Below are 19,397 nucleotides of genomic sequence, written 5' to 3' on the forward strand. Positions count from 1 at the left end.
GGCCATGCTATAAATGCCAGTTGAGAAATGAATTAATGATACACTGCAAGAATCATATCTTCACATGGAAAATGTGCACAGTAAATGATTTTTGCTTTGGGAAGTATTTACCTCATGCTGCTAGGAGCATATAGACAGCTTATTATCTCCATTTGTTTTAATGCCCATTTGTCTTAATTATTAATGTGAATTTGAACTGCCTTCTTCATTGCATTTAAAAGCAAATCACCCCAAGTTCAGAAGTTCACTGCACATGCCCCAAACTTTTTTTTCTTAAGAGCTTAAACCAAACTTCAGTGATCTTAGTCATGTTCTGCTTGACCAAATGCTGACCTTCCTCTGCAGTAGAAAGACATTTAAGCCTGTTTTCTGAAATTAAATCAAATTCTTGTAATCCAATGAGATTTACAACTGCTCAAGTCTAGTCAGATTCATATATATTTCAAGTAAGATGGGTTCATATGGTGTTTGTTTTTCTTGAGCTAAGGCTGTATAAAGCATTTGGGATTAAACTGAAAATCAATGTGTTTCACAAATGTCATCAGAGTAGGTGTGTAAAAATATTCCCAGTATTTCTCAAATCTAATATTTTCTAAAAACTACATATTATTTAATGCTCATTGCCAAAGGTTTCTCTGTATTCTGCCGTACACAACATTTTCTGAAAGTATGTATGCTGTCATGGCTAGTAACTATTCCTCAGTGATTAGTGTGACAGTAAGTGAAGCGTGAATATTGAGACTTGCCATATCATGCATGCCAAGTTCCTATATGGCCCAACTGCTGTGAGACAAAACATGCTATTATGTTTTAGACACAAAGCCATATTGTATGAAATTCCATCCTGTCTCGTACTGAAAGAGGTGTATTTAAAAATGAAATCTTTTTTTTCTTCGGTTCTTTTTGTTAACTTCTGTATTAGGTATTTAACTACTGAGCCCCATCAGAAAATTTAGCCTTTGTCTCTATTGAGGAATCAGGTTTCAAACTTAAATCAGACAAATTGTTAATGTTTTAAGGAGGATGTTTTAAAGAGAATATTGGCAAAAAAAAAAAAAAAAAAAAAAAAAAGCAATCGTTCCAATGTTCCGGACACCAAGGTTATGCTCTAAGTAGGGTTTTCTAAACAATTCTGATGTAGCAGATGTAACTTTAATACATGATCATACAGTACATTTTTCACAAGTAAAGAATAGCTTGTCTTTAAACAAAGCAGCAAAATTAGTCATGCATTCCATAAAGGCATTGGTTTTTAATACTGACAACCTCAGGAGCCCACATCCATGTGGTTTTTGTAGTGGCCATTGATTTCCAGAAGTGACCTTTGCAGAAGACATGAGTTTTGGAGAAGAATTTTTTTATTGTTGAGCAAAGCTCCATAAACAAAATTAGAATTTTAATGTAGAACTTAAAAGATACAGCTGAGCTAGGGGAAAGTGGTGATTTGATCCATGAGTTACTCAGATGATCTTTGGCCTGTGTTACACAAGAGGTGACACTTGATCGTTATGGTCCCTTCTGAGTTTGAAATCTATAAATGCTTGGAAACATAATCCTAATAATGTAGCAACTGGAATCTTCAAAGCACTGACAAACAAGTAGCACCAACCCCACAGCCCCAACACTACTTGGAAGGTGATCAGGGAAGATAGATCTAATAATAATAGCAGATTGAAATATTTTTGCAGATTGTGCAATGAATTTAGTCTTTTTTCTATTTAATAATTATAAAACTGGTACCAATTATGACTGATTTTTTAATAATTATTTAATTAGTTGATGTGATTATTTTGCAGCCCTAGATATTTTGTTGTGTTTTTATTATATTAAATATATAATGTGCTGATTATTTGATGTTTATCTTTGGTTTCTCAACTGATTTCAGTAAATATGTATATTTTTTTTGTCTAAACTCGGAAGGTGACTGGCTTTCTACACTGTTTCTATTCAAAACCTGCTCAATTTATATTAGTTTTTCTGAATTTCTTGCAAAAAGATCTTAGCAGTATGCCAGATAGACTGGTGGCCATTAATGCAGTCAAAATGTCAGCATCAGTCTGTTCAAGGAGCTGCAAATGGCATCCAAAACTTGACCTGCAAGTCAGAATCTGTTGGTGTTTGAATGTTATTTTCTTTGGCTTTGCTTTGCCTCACCTAATTAGCATCTCCACTATATGTATGGATCAGCTAAGGAATGGTATAATTCTTATATTGGAGGGCAATATTTCACTATTTAAGTGACTGCATTTTCTGAATTAACAGTAATTCTCATTCAAGACAGAGCAGGTTTACTATAGTTCCTAAAATCTTGCAGCTACCTCTGTAGGGAAAATTTACATTGGTGAAATGGTATGACACAATCTCTGAACGATTTATTGGTGCAGGGGGGATTAGGACTCAGGGCTCGCAGATTCAATATAATCACCATTCCATGGAAATTTTGGATGTGTAGAAGAATTAATACAAATTATCCTTGAATATTTGCCACTCCTTTTCTTTGTTAATAATTTTTGTCTTGATATCTTGCTGTGTTCTGTAATGAAGTTATCTGTAATTGTCACAAAAGTCTACTGAACATTTTCAACAATCTGGTAGTTCAAATAGTCTAGAATTATTCTAATTTAAATGCAATTTATGAGCAATGAGTCTTTCATTCAAGGTGTTTTTCTTTTGTCAGAAACTGAAAATGCAAACAGAAAAAGATGTGCCCATCAGACACACTGGAGTTCATAATCTGTTTAACCTGAAATAGCAATTTTGAAATCTAATCCTGGGAATTCAGTAAGATTATGGGTGATGAGATACAATGCCTTAAAGTGGTCAGCACTCCTAAGCAATTCATCCCTGGGTACTTTCTGGACATAAATCCTGCCAGTTCTCAAGAATAGATCAGATAGGCACAGTATTCAAATTTCCATCTAGCATACAGTTGCTAGAAATTAAAATGACAGCCAGTGGCATACTTTTTGAATGATTGCAGATATCAGCATATTATGCATATGCCAGTACATAATCTAGGATAGATGCTTTGACTTTTATTTTTTTTTTTATTTAAAATTAATATCTAAAATTAGGGGATTTTTTTCACACTGATGATGGTATGGACATGGACAAAAGGTTGTGTATATGACATTTGTAACTTAAATCTCTCACTGTAGTAATCATTTTTATTTATTTAGTGTTTTCAGTGTTGTCTGTTCTTTGTTGAAGAAACAATTTTCACCTGTGCCTATACTGTTTCATATAAATCATGCCATGTCAACCCTATAAAAGAGTAATGCTGCTTAATCCATCTTCTTGATTTTTTTTCTGGAAAGTCAGCTTGAGCTGAAAAAAATGAATATTTGCATGAAACATGCTGTAGGATTATTGATTTTAGAGGAAAACATAATCTTTTTCAAAGACTGAGTTATTTTGGACTGCAGTCTACTATCTACTGGTTTTGAGAAACCAGTGCATTGAAAAACCTTTTATAGAATTTGGCATTTACCCAGTAAGACATCTTTACTGAGCAAAGGCATGGTTGAATTTATGAAGTTTCCTAGTAATAACAGCAACATGATGTCAACAAGATTCAGCATGTATTTTTTTGACTGCATATTACAAAAACCTTGGTGCCTGTGGAAGTTTAGGAGGCAACTGTAGCTTCCTAGACCCAGGCCACATCTTGCTGATTACCATTTTACTGTCTCCACTTCAAGTCTCTTACTTTTTAGATTATATTTTCTTATAATATTCCCAAGGATTTAGGTCCCAGTGAAACAGTAAGTTTTCTCAGTTTCTGTAGGAAGCTTAGAAAAGATAACTCACTTAAATTTAATGTTTGCATTGCATTAACACTTAATGAGAAGTCAATTCCCTGCCATGTGAATATATGAACAAATAAGAAGTCACTATTTCCTGAAAGACAAATGTCTTTGTAAAACATCATGAATCTGTTGCTTGTTAAGCATCACTGGATTTTAAAATTTTATACTTCCTTAAGCTGTGTGAATGTTGCTGTTATTGTAAGCTTGGGTTTCATGTGTTCAGATGGTAATAAGCATTTGTTTCCAGCACTGTAAATTTTCAGTTTGTCAGTATGCTCAGTAAAATGTAAATGGATGAATCAAAACAGTTGCTTTCAAGATGCTGTTGCTCATGATGCTTTAGCATACTAGGCAGGGCATATGTGATATGGTGTATTATATGCTCTGTAGTTGTAAAATTTGTATGAATTTTGAGCTGTAAATACAGAAATGATTAATCAAATCCCTAACCTAAGGAGCACTTTTCCTGGTAGCACTCCTGGCTATTTAAAACTTGGTGTTTCAACTGTGCTGGCTGGAGATGGAATTAGAAACAGAATAATTACACTGTTTTCCAGAAAACCCTTCTTGTTTGTGTTTCAGGCTGAGCTGTGTGAACCATGCAGAAGATCTAGCTTCCAAACTACTCCAGTGTTTCCCAAAGAACAGATTGTCAGCACAGGCAGCTCTGAGCCACGAGTACTTCAGTGATCTGCCCCCACGGCTATGGGAGTTAACTGATAGTGAGTATAACCACCTCCAAATGGATCAGAAACAAAGATTCTAGTTCAGGCAGATGCATGTGTGTATGCTAGCCCCCACATACAGACAGCCTCATGGACACACAGAGCCACACACAGAATACGTGACTGCAATTGTGTAGATTGAAATTACATAGTTAGCTTGACACGGGACAAAATGGATTCTTTTTTTTTTTTTTTTTTGCTATCTCTGCTCTGCAGTCTGCAGCCTGCTATCTTTGTATTTGATTATGTGTGGAGCCAATAGAATTCTCTGAATTGTCATAAAGCAAAAGGAAAAATGCAATTTACATATTTAGTGCTTTTCACTTATAACATACAGCAATTCTTAACTAGCTGCAGCACACAGGATAAAAATCAAGCTGTGTTTGATTCACGGAATCTCTGTGTGTTCTAACAGTAACCTTCTTTAAGAAAGGACTTGGCATTCAGAAGTCTGGGAAACACAAAGTAAACAATCAGTTAATTTGCTGAATTAACTGTACAAAGAGGATAGCAGATGATATTCTTAGCTAAGAATGCCTTCACTATTTTCATACATCCTTTTGCTTCCTTTATTAAACTGAATGCAGTCCAGTTGGCTTGGCAGAAATCCTATCCTATCATCACGTATGCTGCCAATTATCTTTTTAGTAATTTAAAATCATTTATATTGTATGTCTGCATGTTGTTTTTCAGCATTAAAAGCACACAGCTATTTATTCTAGGGAAAAAAATAGTATCAGGAATGATATTTTTTATTCAGAGAAGATTCTATTATTATAAAAAGGTTTCACAAGGGAATAACAGTCAGCATTTTGCTTTAACTCAATATGGTGAAGAGATGCTTGCATTACAGCATTGTATGTTCTTTTCTGTTTTCAAACATGCATCCATTAGCTAAATATCTATATCCAGTACCTCAAGGCAGAAAGTTCAGAGATGCAACAATGGAACATATGTGTGTAACTATGGCTGATTTAAAAGCTTGCTTCTAAAAACCAAGCTCTCTTTTTGAATATTCATCCACAGTAGAATCTGTTTACAGTCATGTCGGTACAAAAACTTTTGTCTTCCTGAAGTTTATCTTTTCCATCCTGAACAGCTGTAGTAGTCACATTTTGAGCTGCTTCTGTGGCTTGGCTATCCAAGTACCTACTCCCACCTCGGCTCTGAAGAGCACTCTCCCATTTTTAGAATATGAAGATTAAACCAAAATATCACCAATAATTTATGTCCATCACTGTCATGGACTGTGTTCTGGCACTGCAAAAAGATTCCCAGTTTCCTTCTCTGCCATGGTGACCCACCACTGTTTGCTGGCTCTGGTACTTGATAAGCAGAAAATTTAAATGTCCAGTGTAAGTTAAGGCAGCTGCTGTTGAAAGTCTGCCTTTGCAGAAACTGATGTAGAGATTCTTTTCTTCTAATGAACTAATGAAACATCAAGAATGGCAGTTCATTTATCCAGTTTCCACCAAATGGAAAACAAAAATCACTCTGCAGTGGTGACATCTCAATCCTTATGACTGTGTGATTTAGTCTAGCCAGGATTTTGAATTCTGAATTCTGCAGTAGCACTTTTCTGTTAATATGGACTTATTACCCACTTGCCACTTAGTTTATCAGTCAGTGGTTAAATCCAGTTCTATCAGTGAAGTAAATGCCTACACATTATCACTCTGCAGCAGGCTGCCAACAGAGACAGTCTTGTCCTAGTCATTAACAAGCACAATGTATGCAGAACACCAGAGGGGAATTAAAACCACAAAAAATACCTCAGGGTGGTATTTTTAATATGAGAATTTAATTTGTAATTTCACAGATTAAGAATTTTGGCTGCATTAATCCTTTTATCAGCTCACAGCAGGTTATTTGCAGAAGCATAACCATAAGGCGATATTCATTGGCAGAAACACGTCTTTGCATAACGTTAAACATCAGGAGCAGTGAAACCTTTTGAAGGGGGGAGAATAAAGATGAAAAATCATTATATTTTAAAGCAAGGTTCTTCTAAATGCCTCCAGTAAAATTTTGAGTTACAGAAAGACTATTTCTGTGTCTAGGAGATAATCATTATGAAGCATAAATCCAGATGCAAGAAAGGACAATCCCAGTATCAAATACTACAATAATTTCTATTTAGTATGACTTGGATATACTTGTAAACATATTTACAAAACAAAGAAGTCATATACTTTAGAGAGTTGGGAAAATGTTTACTGTGTAAGTGAAATTACCAGTTTTTGTGGTTCTAGTTCTTTTTGCTAATATTTGACATCAAGAAACACTATTGATAGTTAATTAAATATAGTTATAAACATATCAAGTCTTTATGTAGAAAAAAAATTAGTGTTTTCTAATTTGCACACCACCATTGATTTTGCAAATCTCTGTAGTGAGTAGGATTCATCATGGAATATATTTTTGTCTAATGCTGAATTGTAAATTTTGGGATTTAGCACTTAAAACAAGGGAAAGACTCATACGTGGGTAGAAAAGCAAACAGGATGAATCAGTCAAGTGATTTTCTATCAGAAAATTGTTTTCTCGGAATCACAATATTTCACAACAGTATGGTGATTCTGCCTACACTGAAAAAGTAAAAATGAAATGTTTGACTTTCTATTCTCTTTTTGACCTTTAGTACTATCTATTTGTATTCTCTGTAATACTTTACAGTATATTTTTTATTAGGGTTTATTTTAAAAATGTGTGCAAAGTTAGTTTATGTGAGAAGCACAATTTTGCTTGTCTTACTTGGTTTAGTTTCAAGGCGTAATTTCAGCTGGGTTGGAAGTTCAATTTCCAGATAAGCTCTGTCTAAAAGGTAGCCACTTTCAGTTTTTGAAAATAGTACATTAAAAACATAAGAGCAATGCAGTTCTGTTAAAAACACCTTGTCTAGGAATACAATGCAATTTATGATGCAGCATAGCTTTCATTCATCTGAAAATTGAGCAGTAATCTATAGATGGATCCCTTTTACTAAATATGTGTACTTGTTATTTTCTATTTAAAAATCATTCCTCCCATTTCTACTTTTATATTTGAGAGCTCATACTCTTTTATTTGCATAAAATATCTGTCATTAACAATGTGTGTTACCAAGGATAACAGAATAGGAAATGCAAGTTGAGATGTCAAACTGCAGTGGGAAGGTCTGTGCCTAAAGCAATAGCCAGGTCTTTTAAAGACATATAGACGAAAAAAGTAGTTCCAGAAATTTACAGATATGCCAGTGGTTAGTGCAAAACAGAAAACTCTTATGGTCCTGATTAGTTCTTTAGCATTTCACTATGGAATCATGCAGTGGCAGCTCGCATGAGGACATTGTTCAATGGAGGTTTGTTTTCAGGATATATTAAAACTCATTGATTTTTCCTCATCAGATTGTGGCATTCTAAGTAAAAATGAATTTTCATATTATCAATATGTTAGTTCTTAACCATTTGCACTTGGACTGATGTGATTATTATCATCATGTCTCCTAATAACTGGTTGCTTGGTGTGACATTGAAGTTGTCAAGGTTTTGCTAGCTCATGCAAAAGGGGATTGCTTCACGTAAAAGATTTTTGAGTTCTTGGGATATTTTTAACAAACCTAGTTGTCTTTGGTAATTCAAAAAAGAAAGTCAAACTAGTTCAGTTCTGATATCAAGATTCTGAAGATGTAATATGCGATATCAAATTATTGAAAAACCTTGCTGCATATTTTACCTTTTTATTTCTAAGTTCTCTCAGCAGAAATTTGAAAGTGGAAGTTATATTGTATGGTGGTGTAGAGGACAAATAAACACACACAGTTTGGAAACAGTTTTTTTTGAAGTTGTATGCAGCTAAGAATGCTTGCACCATACAATTTCCATCATAATGCATTCAGCTTCTTTCCATTTTGATTTTGTGCACTGCTTACTGGCAGAAATAGGTGGTATATGTATTTAATGTGTTGTGTTTGTACTATATATTAATTATTTTTAAATTACTGCTTTTACTGCAAAAAGAAACCAAAGTTTCTGAACTGACACTCTTTTTTACAGTGTCTTCTATTTTTACTGTACCGAATGTAAGATTACAGCCAGAGACTGGAGAAAGCATGAGAGCCTTTGGAAAAAACAGTAGTTATGGCAAAGGTGTATCAAACAGCAAACATTGAAGAATACCTATGTTCACAACTGATAACGCAGGTAAGAAGTGATTATTGGAAAGGATATCTTTGAAAATGTTCTTTAGTCATCTTATGAGAAACAAAATACAAAACTCAATTGCACGTCCATATGCAGGCTGATACTCTGTTTTTGCAGGTTCACAATCCACATGAAGAGTGTAAGTACTCAGGAATGAGTGTCACTGACCAGTTGAAAACACTGCAGAAGTTGGTGCTGGTATATTAAATAATAGTTTGCCTCTAATTTGGACTGATACTTTTTTCCCCCTGGTAAAATAGGAAGAGAGAAAATACTTCTTGTGAGTTCTGTTGTTAAATTTTGGAGCAAGGAGGAGAAATTCTATGATTTAAGGTCCCTCACAACCCTAACCATTGTATGATTCTGTTATCTAGTAGGTTGCAAGTCTTGGTAGCAGAAGGATGTTCATGATAAAGAGGTGGTGTCATGTTAGTGGTTATGATCTGTACCACTGGATCAACTAATACTAGTTTTGTTCAACCATTGTTATTCGGCCGTGCAATAGTGTGTATTATGACTTCTGGTATTTTAAGAGCAGAGCAGAACTTGGGAAGGCCAGGTAAACAGAGAGGCCACTTCTCAAATTACAGCAAGGGGATGGTGGAGTTATATCATGGCATTAATTGTCTTCTGCCCATGTGCACCAGCCCAGTGTTTGTTGAGAGGGATTTAACACTTGGCAGACTCTTCCAGATTAGCAGTATTTCTTTATATAGCTACTTTGCTTATTATGCTTCTCTAAATCTTCTCATACCACAGTGTTTCACAAAACACCTTAAGAGCAGATTCTTTTCATTCAAAAAATCAAGGCCTGCCATTTTTTTGTGTGTGTTTGTTTTTAAAGACATGGTTGCTTTTTCATGTTGAGTCCATTTTAACAGTTTGTTGCAGAAGTTCTAGGAGCTGACATAAATGCACATGCTGCTTTTATATCTATTTGAAGGTATGGTCTCCTATAAATGTAGTTGATATTCACATGATGTCTATATTTAGTTAAGTCTGCTTTATACAGTATCAGACATAACTTTCTCTAATGAATTACATTTGGGTTTACTGTTGTATGCTTATGTAAAACTGGGTTTTTTAACCCTGTGATGTTGTAGAGTCTTTGCCTGACAGGCAGTAACTACTGAAAAACTGGAATGAATAGATTTCGGTGCTGACAGCCTGGCCCAGTTTTTGCACAAGCTCTTCACCAGCAAACCATTTAAGATTCTCTAATGTCAGAAATGAGGCTGCCTCAGAGCAGTCTGTTTACATCCTTATTGACAAGCTAATCCCTACTTTTTCCTGGGGCTGTGTCCCTGCAGACATCTCTTCAACCTTGTCTGTTCTAACGTGACATATCATCCATCTAAAGTATATTTAGAATGTGCCCATCTGTGCTAAAAACCTTTTGTGTAGAAGTTTATGTACAGAATCTCAGTTCTCATGTACAGAACCTCCTTTCTCTTGCTTCCAAATAAATGCAATTTTTCATTTATAAAATATGCAATGAAAGGTTTTTTGCAGATGAGCCTGTAAAATAGTGCAAAAGAACCATTGGATAATTCTTACTGAATATCTATTTGAGCAGGTACAAATTACTGGTTTAAATTTTTATATGTGAACAGAAAGAGAAAACCATATCTACCCTCTACATGCATCACTGTACTGTTATGGCTGCTCAGCCACAGTTTTAATACAGAATAGCATGTTCATTGTGAAGGGTCTGAAACCACTTAGCGAGTGTTGTGATGTGTACATTATTGATTACATTTTTCCACTGTGGCTTGCGACTTTGTTCTGTTAGGTGCTTACTGTGCAATAACATATCAGCTCCCTGCTGTAGTATTTGACTTGTGCCATGAGATGGGGACCAGCAGGCAATCCTGGAAAAGTATTAGGACCAAACAGAGGTCCTTGTACCATGTGGAGAGCTGAAGATTAATGACATGAAACTAAAATTCTTAGGGAAGTAGGAGGACATGAGCAATGGATTTGAGTGAGGAATTATTAGAATGGGTGGAAACCTTTAAAGGGCTGAGACTACCAAGCAAGTAGAGGTGTGAGTCAGTGTGGAAAATGAAGGGAGTTGGGAAAAGAGACTGGAGATTTGGTAATGTGAAAAGAAGATCTGGTGAATGGCAGGTGGCTGTGATTTCAAGCAGTAGAGTAGTGACTAGCAAGCAGGATGTTCAGTCAGTGAGATGGATAAGTTTGAGTCAGTCACTCCAGCAGAAGATTAGAGCTGCAGTCAGCAGGAGCGTAGCATTAGGGAAGGGGTATTTATTACAATATATTCTCTCAGAGTCTCCATTCACAAGGCTCAGTGAAGCAAAGTGATGCATGAATAGCAAAAGGAAAGATAGCAGTTGCTCTCCAGGGCCATGAAGTTGGCAGGTAAACAAGGCAAGTAGAGTTAGAGAGGTGGAGGCAAACAGTACAAGATGTTAAAATGTCAACAAGCATGATCACATAACATCCCAACTTGTGGGATAAAGAAAAATTAGAAGGGTCAAATATTGCAAGGAAATAGATCTGATTATCAAAAAAACCCTCAACAACCATAGCAAACAAATATTTCTAACTTGTCTCCTGGACAAGGTAAGCACATATGTGTTTCACTCAACTTTGTGGGTTGACTTTATGCATATATAGAGGTGGCAGGGAAGTTAGGAAGGGCTGGAATTTTGAGGTGTTCCAGTATCCTTAAGGAAGCTGTGAAAGAGAAAAATCTGTAGATAGTTATTCACTAAATCCTCTAACATGTGTAAAGGAAAGGTTTTATTTTTTATATATTTTTATGCATTTATACATCATAAAGGAATTTATTAGAGAAATCCACAAAGAAACATAAACAAGAAACCATCTTCAACTGCCTCCAGAACCTGGTGCTGAAGAAAATTCTACTCTTATGTCCTTCCTCCCTTCCTCCCTCCCCCGCTAATTTCCCTGGTTTGGGGGTAAAATAGGAATTAAAATTGAGAGACCCAATAAAGATCTTGTACCAAGGCTTTCTGTGATAAGAAGTTATCACCTGCCTTTCTCTCACACACTTGCTAGATGTTACTGCCTTGATAGTGCACCCACTGAATTAAATCCACGTTTCTTTAGGGTTTGGAAGGCAAAAAGATTAGGGGAGGAATGGCTGAGACATCATCTGCTGACTTTGGGAGCAGCAGTCTCTAGCAGATTGGTGAAAGAGAGGGACTAAAGGCAGTAAATTTGTAATTGGCTCCATCATTGATTACAGCTTGTCTTAAGCCCTCAGAAACTGGTACATCTCTAAGAATTTCTGCTGTCTTTAAAATACTGTGGTGCTTCAGCTGCCTGTCTACAACTCACAAATCAACTTACCACTTGAAAATGCAGTAGCCTAGGACATGTTTCTGAAAACTTAGATGACATCTGTCAGAATTGGACTTCTAATGGGGTCTTTGTAGACCACACTGTGTCATTGTCTTGGGCTCCAAGAAGAGACAACACATTTATTTCAGTAGCCATGGGGAAAATCCTGACATTTGCACTTAGCAAGGTCAATGCTGAGGCTGCTCTCTACTGGAGAAAATTAGCAAATATGTGGTGGTAATGAGCATCACCACACACAGAAAAATCTGTCAGCACTGAATTAGATGGGGCCTTTTGACCATATCTACACATCTTTAATGTTTTGTGATAAAGTAAAATGTTTTTCTTTTGTGCCTGATGGTTTCCATTAATATTTTTTTCTCCATGGGGAGGAAGCATCTCTGTAGAACCATTCCTCATCTCTGCATGTCTTGTTGAGTTGTACTGTATATACTAAAGTCATCCATCTTTACAGATCTGTTTTATTGAGACAAGAAATTCTAGAGCTCTGTTTTCATTTGGCTAGTGGAATACATGGCTAAAGCTTGTTCCTCTCTGGAAAGGATGATTCAAATAGTAATTGAAAAGACAAGGCATTACCTGATACCAGATAGCACGTGACATTTTCTTGTGGTGATTTATAATCCCCAGCTCCCATTGGTGGGCCAGAGACACGAGATGTGTTTCTGGCCTATTGTCTGCCTCCTGGAGCCAGCAGGGACAGCTTCATTCAGGATGGTAACACCATATGCTTTTAAAGTATTTAACCTGTATTACCATAATGAGATCCCCTGGCTTTCTAAATCTCTTTGACAATTCACTGAAGCAAAACAAAAAGTGGCCTCTATTTGTATTGCTTCACCACATGCACATGCATCCCAGCAATCCTGAGTGTCAGTCACAGGGTGCTGAATTCTTTCTTCTGTGTCCATTTAAGCCAGGGACTGACAGCAGCCTGGCCAATTGAGGGGAGGATGGCGTCATTCGGGCCAGCTCAGCTGTGCAGAGCAGAGTAAAGCTGCAGAGGTGACACTTACCACTCTAAAGGCAAAAAGTGCTGGTTATTTATTTGGTTGCTTATCACTGGGTGTGTTCAGCAGCACAGAATCATTTTGGAAAATTACTTTTTTTCTCTTTGCTAGCCAGAGAGGTGACTGTTGTTGCAGCCCTATCCAAATAGTTTCATTTTTGTTTGTCATCCTCAGTTTTACATGTATAAATTGTTTAAGAGTGTCTCTTCAGCCCAGCTGTGTGGGAACACAATTTTTGCCTGCCTTGCCCTAGTCAAGCCACAGGGAAGCTGCAGTCCAGCTGTGTGTGTGTCCAGCAATCAGTACTGAAAAATCATTTTCATTCACTACTCCCCTGAATTTATTCTGTTCTGGGTACCCCAATGTTGCTAAAACACTGTGGAAAACTATATACTGTGCATCTAAGTCTTCATCTCTGCAGCTTCAGGGGATAAAACTGTAGTAATTACAGTGGAGAAAGGTCTGCATAAAAGAGAAATTCTAGACTGAGAGACTGCAGATCAGCCAGATTTTGTCACTGTTGATTTAATCAAAAGCTCAAAGTAGCCAGTAGTGCTTTATATGTGTGAAATCTCAAAATTCAGTGTAAAACCAGATTGGGAGAGAAAAGCAGAGCTATAAAAGCACAGCAGTAGCCAATTTAATTTTTTAATGCATTTTTTTAATAGATGGATTCAGATAGATGTGTATAAACAGTCATTGTGCTGCTGCAGTTGAAAAGATGGAAGCCTAAGCACTGAAGATGGGAGGTTTAAATTTCTCTTGCATCTTTTAGTGCCAGACAGTGTCTATACATGAATGTTGAGGGTCAGTTTAATTATTTAACTAATACTGGATTTGCATAAATTGGCTTTCCTGAAAAGGCTAATAAGATGCAGTTGTGGTGGGCAGCTGAAAGCAATTTGGGTTTGAGTCCAGTAATGACAGTACTAAGCACAGTTGAAATTGTAACATCAATTTTGTAAAATGTTAAATTAGTATTAAGCTGTGAAAGGTAACTGCAGAATCCAAGATATTTTTTGGCTCTCTGGTACTTTTAGTGCCATTATTTTCTTATGTTAACAACATAATGGCTTTATGAGACTGTTCCAGCTGTGCTTTACTTAATACTGAAGAATAAGATCACCACACTGCTGGAATATACCCTAAATATAACACACAAGGGAAAAACTCCAGGCATTGGTCTACATTTTCCTTGTGATATCTATTATCTTATTTCTATTGATATAAAATGAAAGTTATAGACTGAATTTTGCCCTCTATTCAACCATAAAGAAAATCCCGCCATATTCTCTGGACTCTGCACAGTGAGTGAAATGGACTGGACTGAGCAAGCAGCTGTCCAGTGCAAGGCTGTTTTTGTACAAACTGCCCATCTGGCCTAAGTGACATGTGGGGGCTGAGGATGGAATAACTCTCCCTCACGTCCCCAGGTATGCCCCAGTAAAGGAAATCCACCACCAAATCAAGGAGCTCATAAGGTTCAGACAATATATTTATTGGTGTTTTCGTGTCAGTACTGTAACAGGTCACCTTGTCTCCTGTCATGTGAAATACAGTCACTTAATTGCACTCCTTGTAAGTAGTAGAATGCACAATCTCTTGATTTGCTTTATAAAAAGAGTGGGTAACATAATGCACAGAGGTATGGAAAGTGAATTGGGAGGGATGGTCTCACCAAAGAAGCTGAACAGCAGTCCTGATGAAAGCCTGTCCAGCCTGGAGAGTGAAAGCCCAGGAGAGCATCTATGCCTGGAAATAAGCACACTGAAACAAGTAGGCATGATCTGGATTTCCAAAATTATGGGAGTCTCTTTAGGAAAGAAGAAGGAAAGAAGGAAGCAGAACAGAGAGGGGAGATCATCACATTTTATTGTCATTTACTCCACTTGGTAGAACAAGTATTTCAATCCTCCATTGCTAGGAGACATTGATTTCTTCCCTGCAGTTATATACTCTATGTCATTTGGTGTGAAAGTAGTACCTACATATTTATTGACATTATTTTTTAAATTGTAATGTGTCATGGCCAAATCAGCTTCAGAGCTGGTGGAAGGAAAACAAAGTGTTACTATTATTATGGATAACTTTTTGGAAGGACAATGCTGTATCTCCTTGTACTATGGCATAGTATGGAGCCTATTTTCAGTTCATTTCTAATGCATGATAACTTGCCTTCAGCACTGTGAAGATTCATTTTCAAATAATTTTTAGTGTAGAGGTTTGTAATTTTACAGTCATTTATGCAGCAGGAAAGATATTAGTGATATTTGCATGAACTCATGCTCAGTTGCAGTGCTGTTTATCTGTCTTTCCAGTTTGTTTGCTCATAAATTTAGGAGACAAAAGGCAGAATCCTCAGTGCCATGAGTGTGCTATATTGCATTATTAATATTAGGATAGCAAGCAATTCCCACTAGACAGTCTTTGTGGTCTGCTCATGCTTAAGAAGTGTCTGGGCATGAAAGGCCGTGTGAGTTGCAGTGGGCCGCTAGTCTGGGATGACATTTGAATGCGCCGAGGACAATGTCTCGGTGACAATGACTGGGAGGGAGGCACAGGCGGGGCTCCACTCTCCCTGCTCTCCCATGGACAGTCACCTCTCCTTTAGGATTATTCCCTCACGTGACTCCTCAGTTGGGCTTTGTCTCAGAGGAATGTGGAACCACTGGAGGGGAGAAACTGAGGTTTCCAGACAAAGCAGAGGCTTCCAATGCTGACACACAGCCCATAACCCAGAGAGACAGCAAAGCTAATGAGAGGCATTGCCTCTCAGGCACCATTTGCAGCATTCAGACTTCACAGAGCATTTTACTTTCAGCCAAATTGCAAACAAAAAAATGAAATTTTGTATTTACATATGCCAGAATCTTTTCTGTGAAGGACAAGCTTTGTGGTGCCAGTTTTCATCTGTATTGCCTGATTCTCCATGAAATAAACAAACTAAACCAGCCACAGCAATATTGGGTATTAGGGCACCACCCATTAAAGTAAATGTGCACTGAATACTTCTAGTTGTGGGAAGATTCTTGCCTTAAAATGTAGCAATAGTTTACAATTCAGCTAATAAAATATATTTATTTATTCTTCCCCATAAGTGGGATGAGGATGGATGTTTTTCCTACATCCTCCTAGTGTTAACTGTTAAGTCTCAGGAGGAAAACTCAAAAAAATACTAAATGCTCATTTAATAAAGATATCTAATGTAGAAGAATAGCCCTGGAACAGCATATTTGGATATTTTAAGAAGTGGAAACAAAATTGAGTATTTTCATAATTTTTTGGCCTGTTATAAATTATTAATGTTGTTTTGGGGCATATATGTATTTTGAATGAGTAATTATGGGCGATCGTTCTCTGCCATTAGTAACCTAGATTTTAATTCTGTACAGCCACCTCTGCAACCCTCTTTTGATATTAATATAAAGTCTAATCGTGCACTATATTTTCTGACTTTTTTATTGTAACAGTAAAATCACACCCTTTTTATTTAAGTCTTCTCCCTGAAATTTTTATTTTACAATTGCTTTTAGTACCTTTCTTGTTCAGTCTGTGCATTACATGTGTATCAAAATCTTATAGTTAGCTTATAGTCTGAAGGGAAATAAAATCCACACAATAAATCTCTCCTTGTGTGCGTGAAAGATTCAGCACTGAATAATCTGTCACATCATAAAAGGAGCAAAATCAAAACAACTGAGTCATTATCATGACTCTGCTTGGTTTCAGCCCATGAAGTGACATCTAGACTCTGCAGATACTGTATTTGTCGTTTTATATATCTGTGTGCAAACATTTGTTGATACAGAGGTGTAATTTTGCCAGCATTTAAATTAGGTTAAAAGTGCTATTTATGGTTACATCAACAACAAAAAATATTCATAATCATCCCTAGGTGAAGCTTCTCATTTAACGAGCTTACAGCTCCTAATTAATTCTGTAAAGAACGCCATTTGGCAGAGCAGAATTATGAGGTTTGCATATTGATAGTGGCAGGGAAAAATATATCTGTTTTCTATTTATATGGTAAAATTAACTTCTGTTCTTTTGAAAATGGCACATCTCAGAGGTATTGCTTTCAAAATGGTCTCAGGGTGTAAAGAAAGCAGTAATAACAGCACCAGGCATTCAGTTCTGTCCTAATTTTCCCACCAGTTTTTCAGTGTTTCAGCTGTCTCAGAGACTTGAAGTATTCTCATTAGGTCTCTGCAGAGGCTGCCTGCTCGCTGCTCCATCCCGAGCTGCCTCTCTCGCTCCCCCTCTCCCACTCTCCCCTTTTTCTCCCCTCCTGCCTTGGGAGTGAGTGTGAAGATCATTTGCTGGTGTGATTGGCAGGTTAGAGCATTCGATCAGATGAGTTCCTCTTAGTGCAGGTCAAAAAGGCTGGTTAGCAGGAGCTGTCAAAAAATGCCAGCAGCATTCGAAATGGGAAATGTCATGACTTCGAGGCAGGGGGTGCCACCTGGAACAGAAAGCCCCCAGCTCATTAGCAAGTTACAGGATGCAAGTTTAACTGGAGGGAGCAGAGGAGGAAAGATAATACCCAATAGGGAAAATTATTGTGAAGTGGAATTGATTTCGTGTATAATTTGTTTATCACTAGAGGGGACAAATGCCGTCCTCCTGACATGTGCGGAGGAGTGTGGACTATGAATGAAGCAATTTAGCATAATCTCCAGGTTGAGCTCTGGATTTAAAGAATGCCAACTTCTTTCTTCCCAGCTGTGGATGTGATCAGGTCATGTTGTATTAATTTAACCTGACATACTCTCAAATGGTTTATCTGGGCAATTTTAGCAATTTAACAGAACACAGCAGATATGAGCTGCATTCATTATTAACATGGGGCAGTGGTTTGTCTTCTGGATGAAGTGGGGTTGGGGGTTTACTGCAAGCTCCTGTTGTAAAAAAGACATGTTCCTCTTGCAAGTTGAATTATAAAAGGATTCATTTTTAATGCTTAGTTGGACTGCATAAAATCAGAATGCAATTTCGGTTTCATGATATAATTTTATTTCCAAGAAAACCTATAAACCTTTAGAAAGTATGGATTTAAAAATAAATAAAGCATTCAGGCTTGCAGTATAAAATTTAATCTGAAATGAAGACTATAGGGTCTGCTGCCTGTCAGGGACTTATAGAATGCACATATAAAATATCAGCATTACAAAATGCTTAGTCTTCTCCAAGATATCCTGTAGTGGTAAAATTGCAGGCAAACTCTTCATCCCAGGCAGTTTAACAAACTCCTGGCAATTAATATTGCTAGCCATTCATTTGCTTCACTGGTCTGTATTTTAGTGTAAAAGGCATATTGCATATCAGTAGAAATGGCTGCATAGATTTTTCTCCCCCCCCCCCACACACACAGAGTTTTTTCAGAAATGTTAAGAAAATAAGATGAGGTCATGGTACCTGCCACACAGTTTTATCATGGTATCTTTGTGCAGCTTTTTGTCTAGTTCTGCTCCTCCTGAAGACAATGGGAGTATTCCATGGACTTCAATGGGAGTAGAGCTGGCTCCCTTATAAAAACTAACATAGACACAACAATACCATCTCAGACTGAGAAAATGGGACTTAAAAGTTGAAAGGACTCCTGAGAGCTATTTTTCAAACTGTATCCCTTCTTGTTAAGGAATTTTGTCTTTTATATATATTAAACTCATACTTTTCTCAGAAGTTTGGAGCTTGTGCTTAAGCAGTCTCTTGGTTGGGTCCTGAGGAATGTTTGCTTACTGTTCAGATCCTTGGCTTTTTTCAGCTTTCATTTTCTTCTGTCAAAGTTTTTAAGTTGGTAATGGAGTAGCTAGCATTTGCTTTATTGAGTAACAGGCTGTTGAATTTCCCTTTCTCCACTGAATGTGAATCAGAATCAGATTTTTAAAAGGAGTTTCTTAATCAAAATATTTGTACAGAGGCTTACAGATGAGTGTTTTCTATTTGGTATTTCAAGTAAAAAGCTCAAATTAACAGCCTGGTAGTTTGCAAAAAAGAAGTTACTAAAGCACCATAAAAAGGGCATTCTTTACCTTCCAGATACCTTTTTAGGGTTAAGTTCTTTCAGATAGGCACTGTGAGCACTGGCTGCTGTAGTCTGCACTAATGAACACACAGGCTCAGTCCTTTGCAAAGCTGAATAAAGAGAGCAAAATATCGGAATAAAATATCTTCTGTGCAGATTCTGTGGTAGACTTTTTCCCACCTTGGGCAGCTCTGCAGATGCCCAACTAGTATTTAAGAAAAGAACTGGAAACAAATTTGAAAAGTTCAAAAATTATTCATTACTTAATATCTGCTCTGGTACTTGGTTTGCGGGAG

At 36.9% G+C, this 19,397-nt stretch overlaps 1 protein-coding gene across 6 annotated transcripts in view; it reads left to right on the forward strand.

Moving 5' to 3' along the window:
- Window positions 1–19,397, forward strand: part of CDK14 (cyclin dependent kinase 14) — a 351,806-nt gene that overhangs the window by 241,353 nt on the left and 91,056 nt on the right. For all 6 annotated transcript variants that reach the window (XM_058021900.1, XM_058021892.1, XM_058021917.1 and 3 more), the window contains 2 exons: window positions 4,392–4,531; window positions 8,569–8,715. In XM_058021900.1, the coding sequence (XP_057877883.1) occupies window positions 4,392–4,531; window positions 8,569–8,684 (256 nt within the window). In that variant the 3' untranslated portion in view covers window positions 8,685–8,715. The remainder of the gene's footprint in view (window positions 1–4,391; window positions 4,532–8,568; window positions 8,716–19,397) is intronic.

This window comes from Melospiza georgiana, chromosome 1, assembly GCF_028018845.1.
Source record: "Melospiza georgiana isolate bMelGeo1 chromosome 1, bMelGeo1.pri, whole genome shotgun sequence".
NCBI lineage: Eukaryota > Metazoa > Chordata > Aves > Passeriformes > Passerellidae > Melospiza > Melospiza georgiana.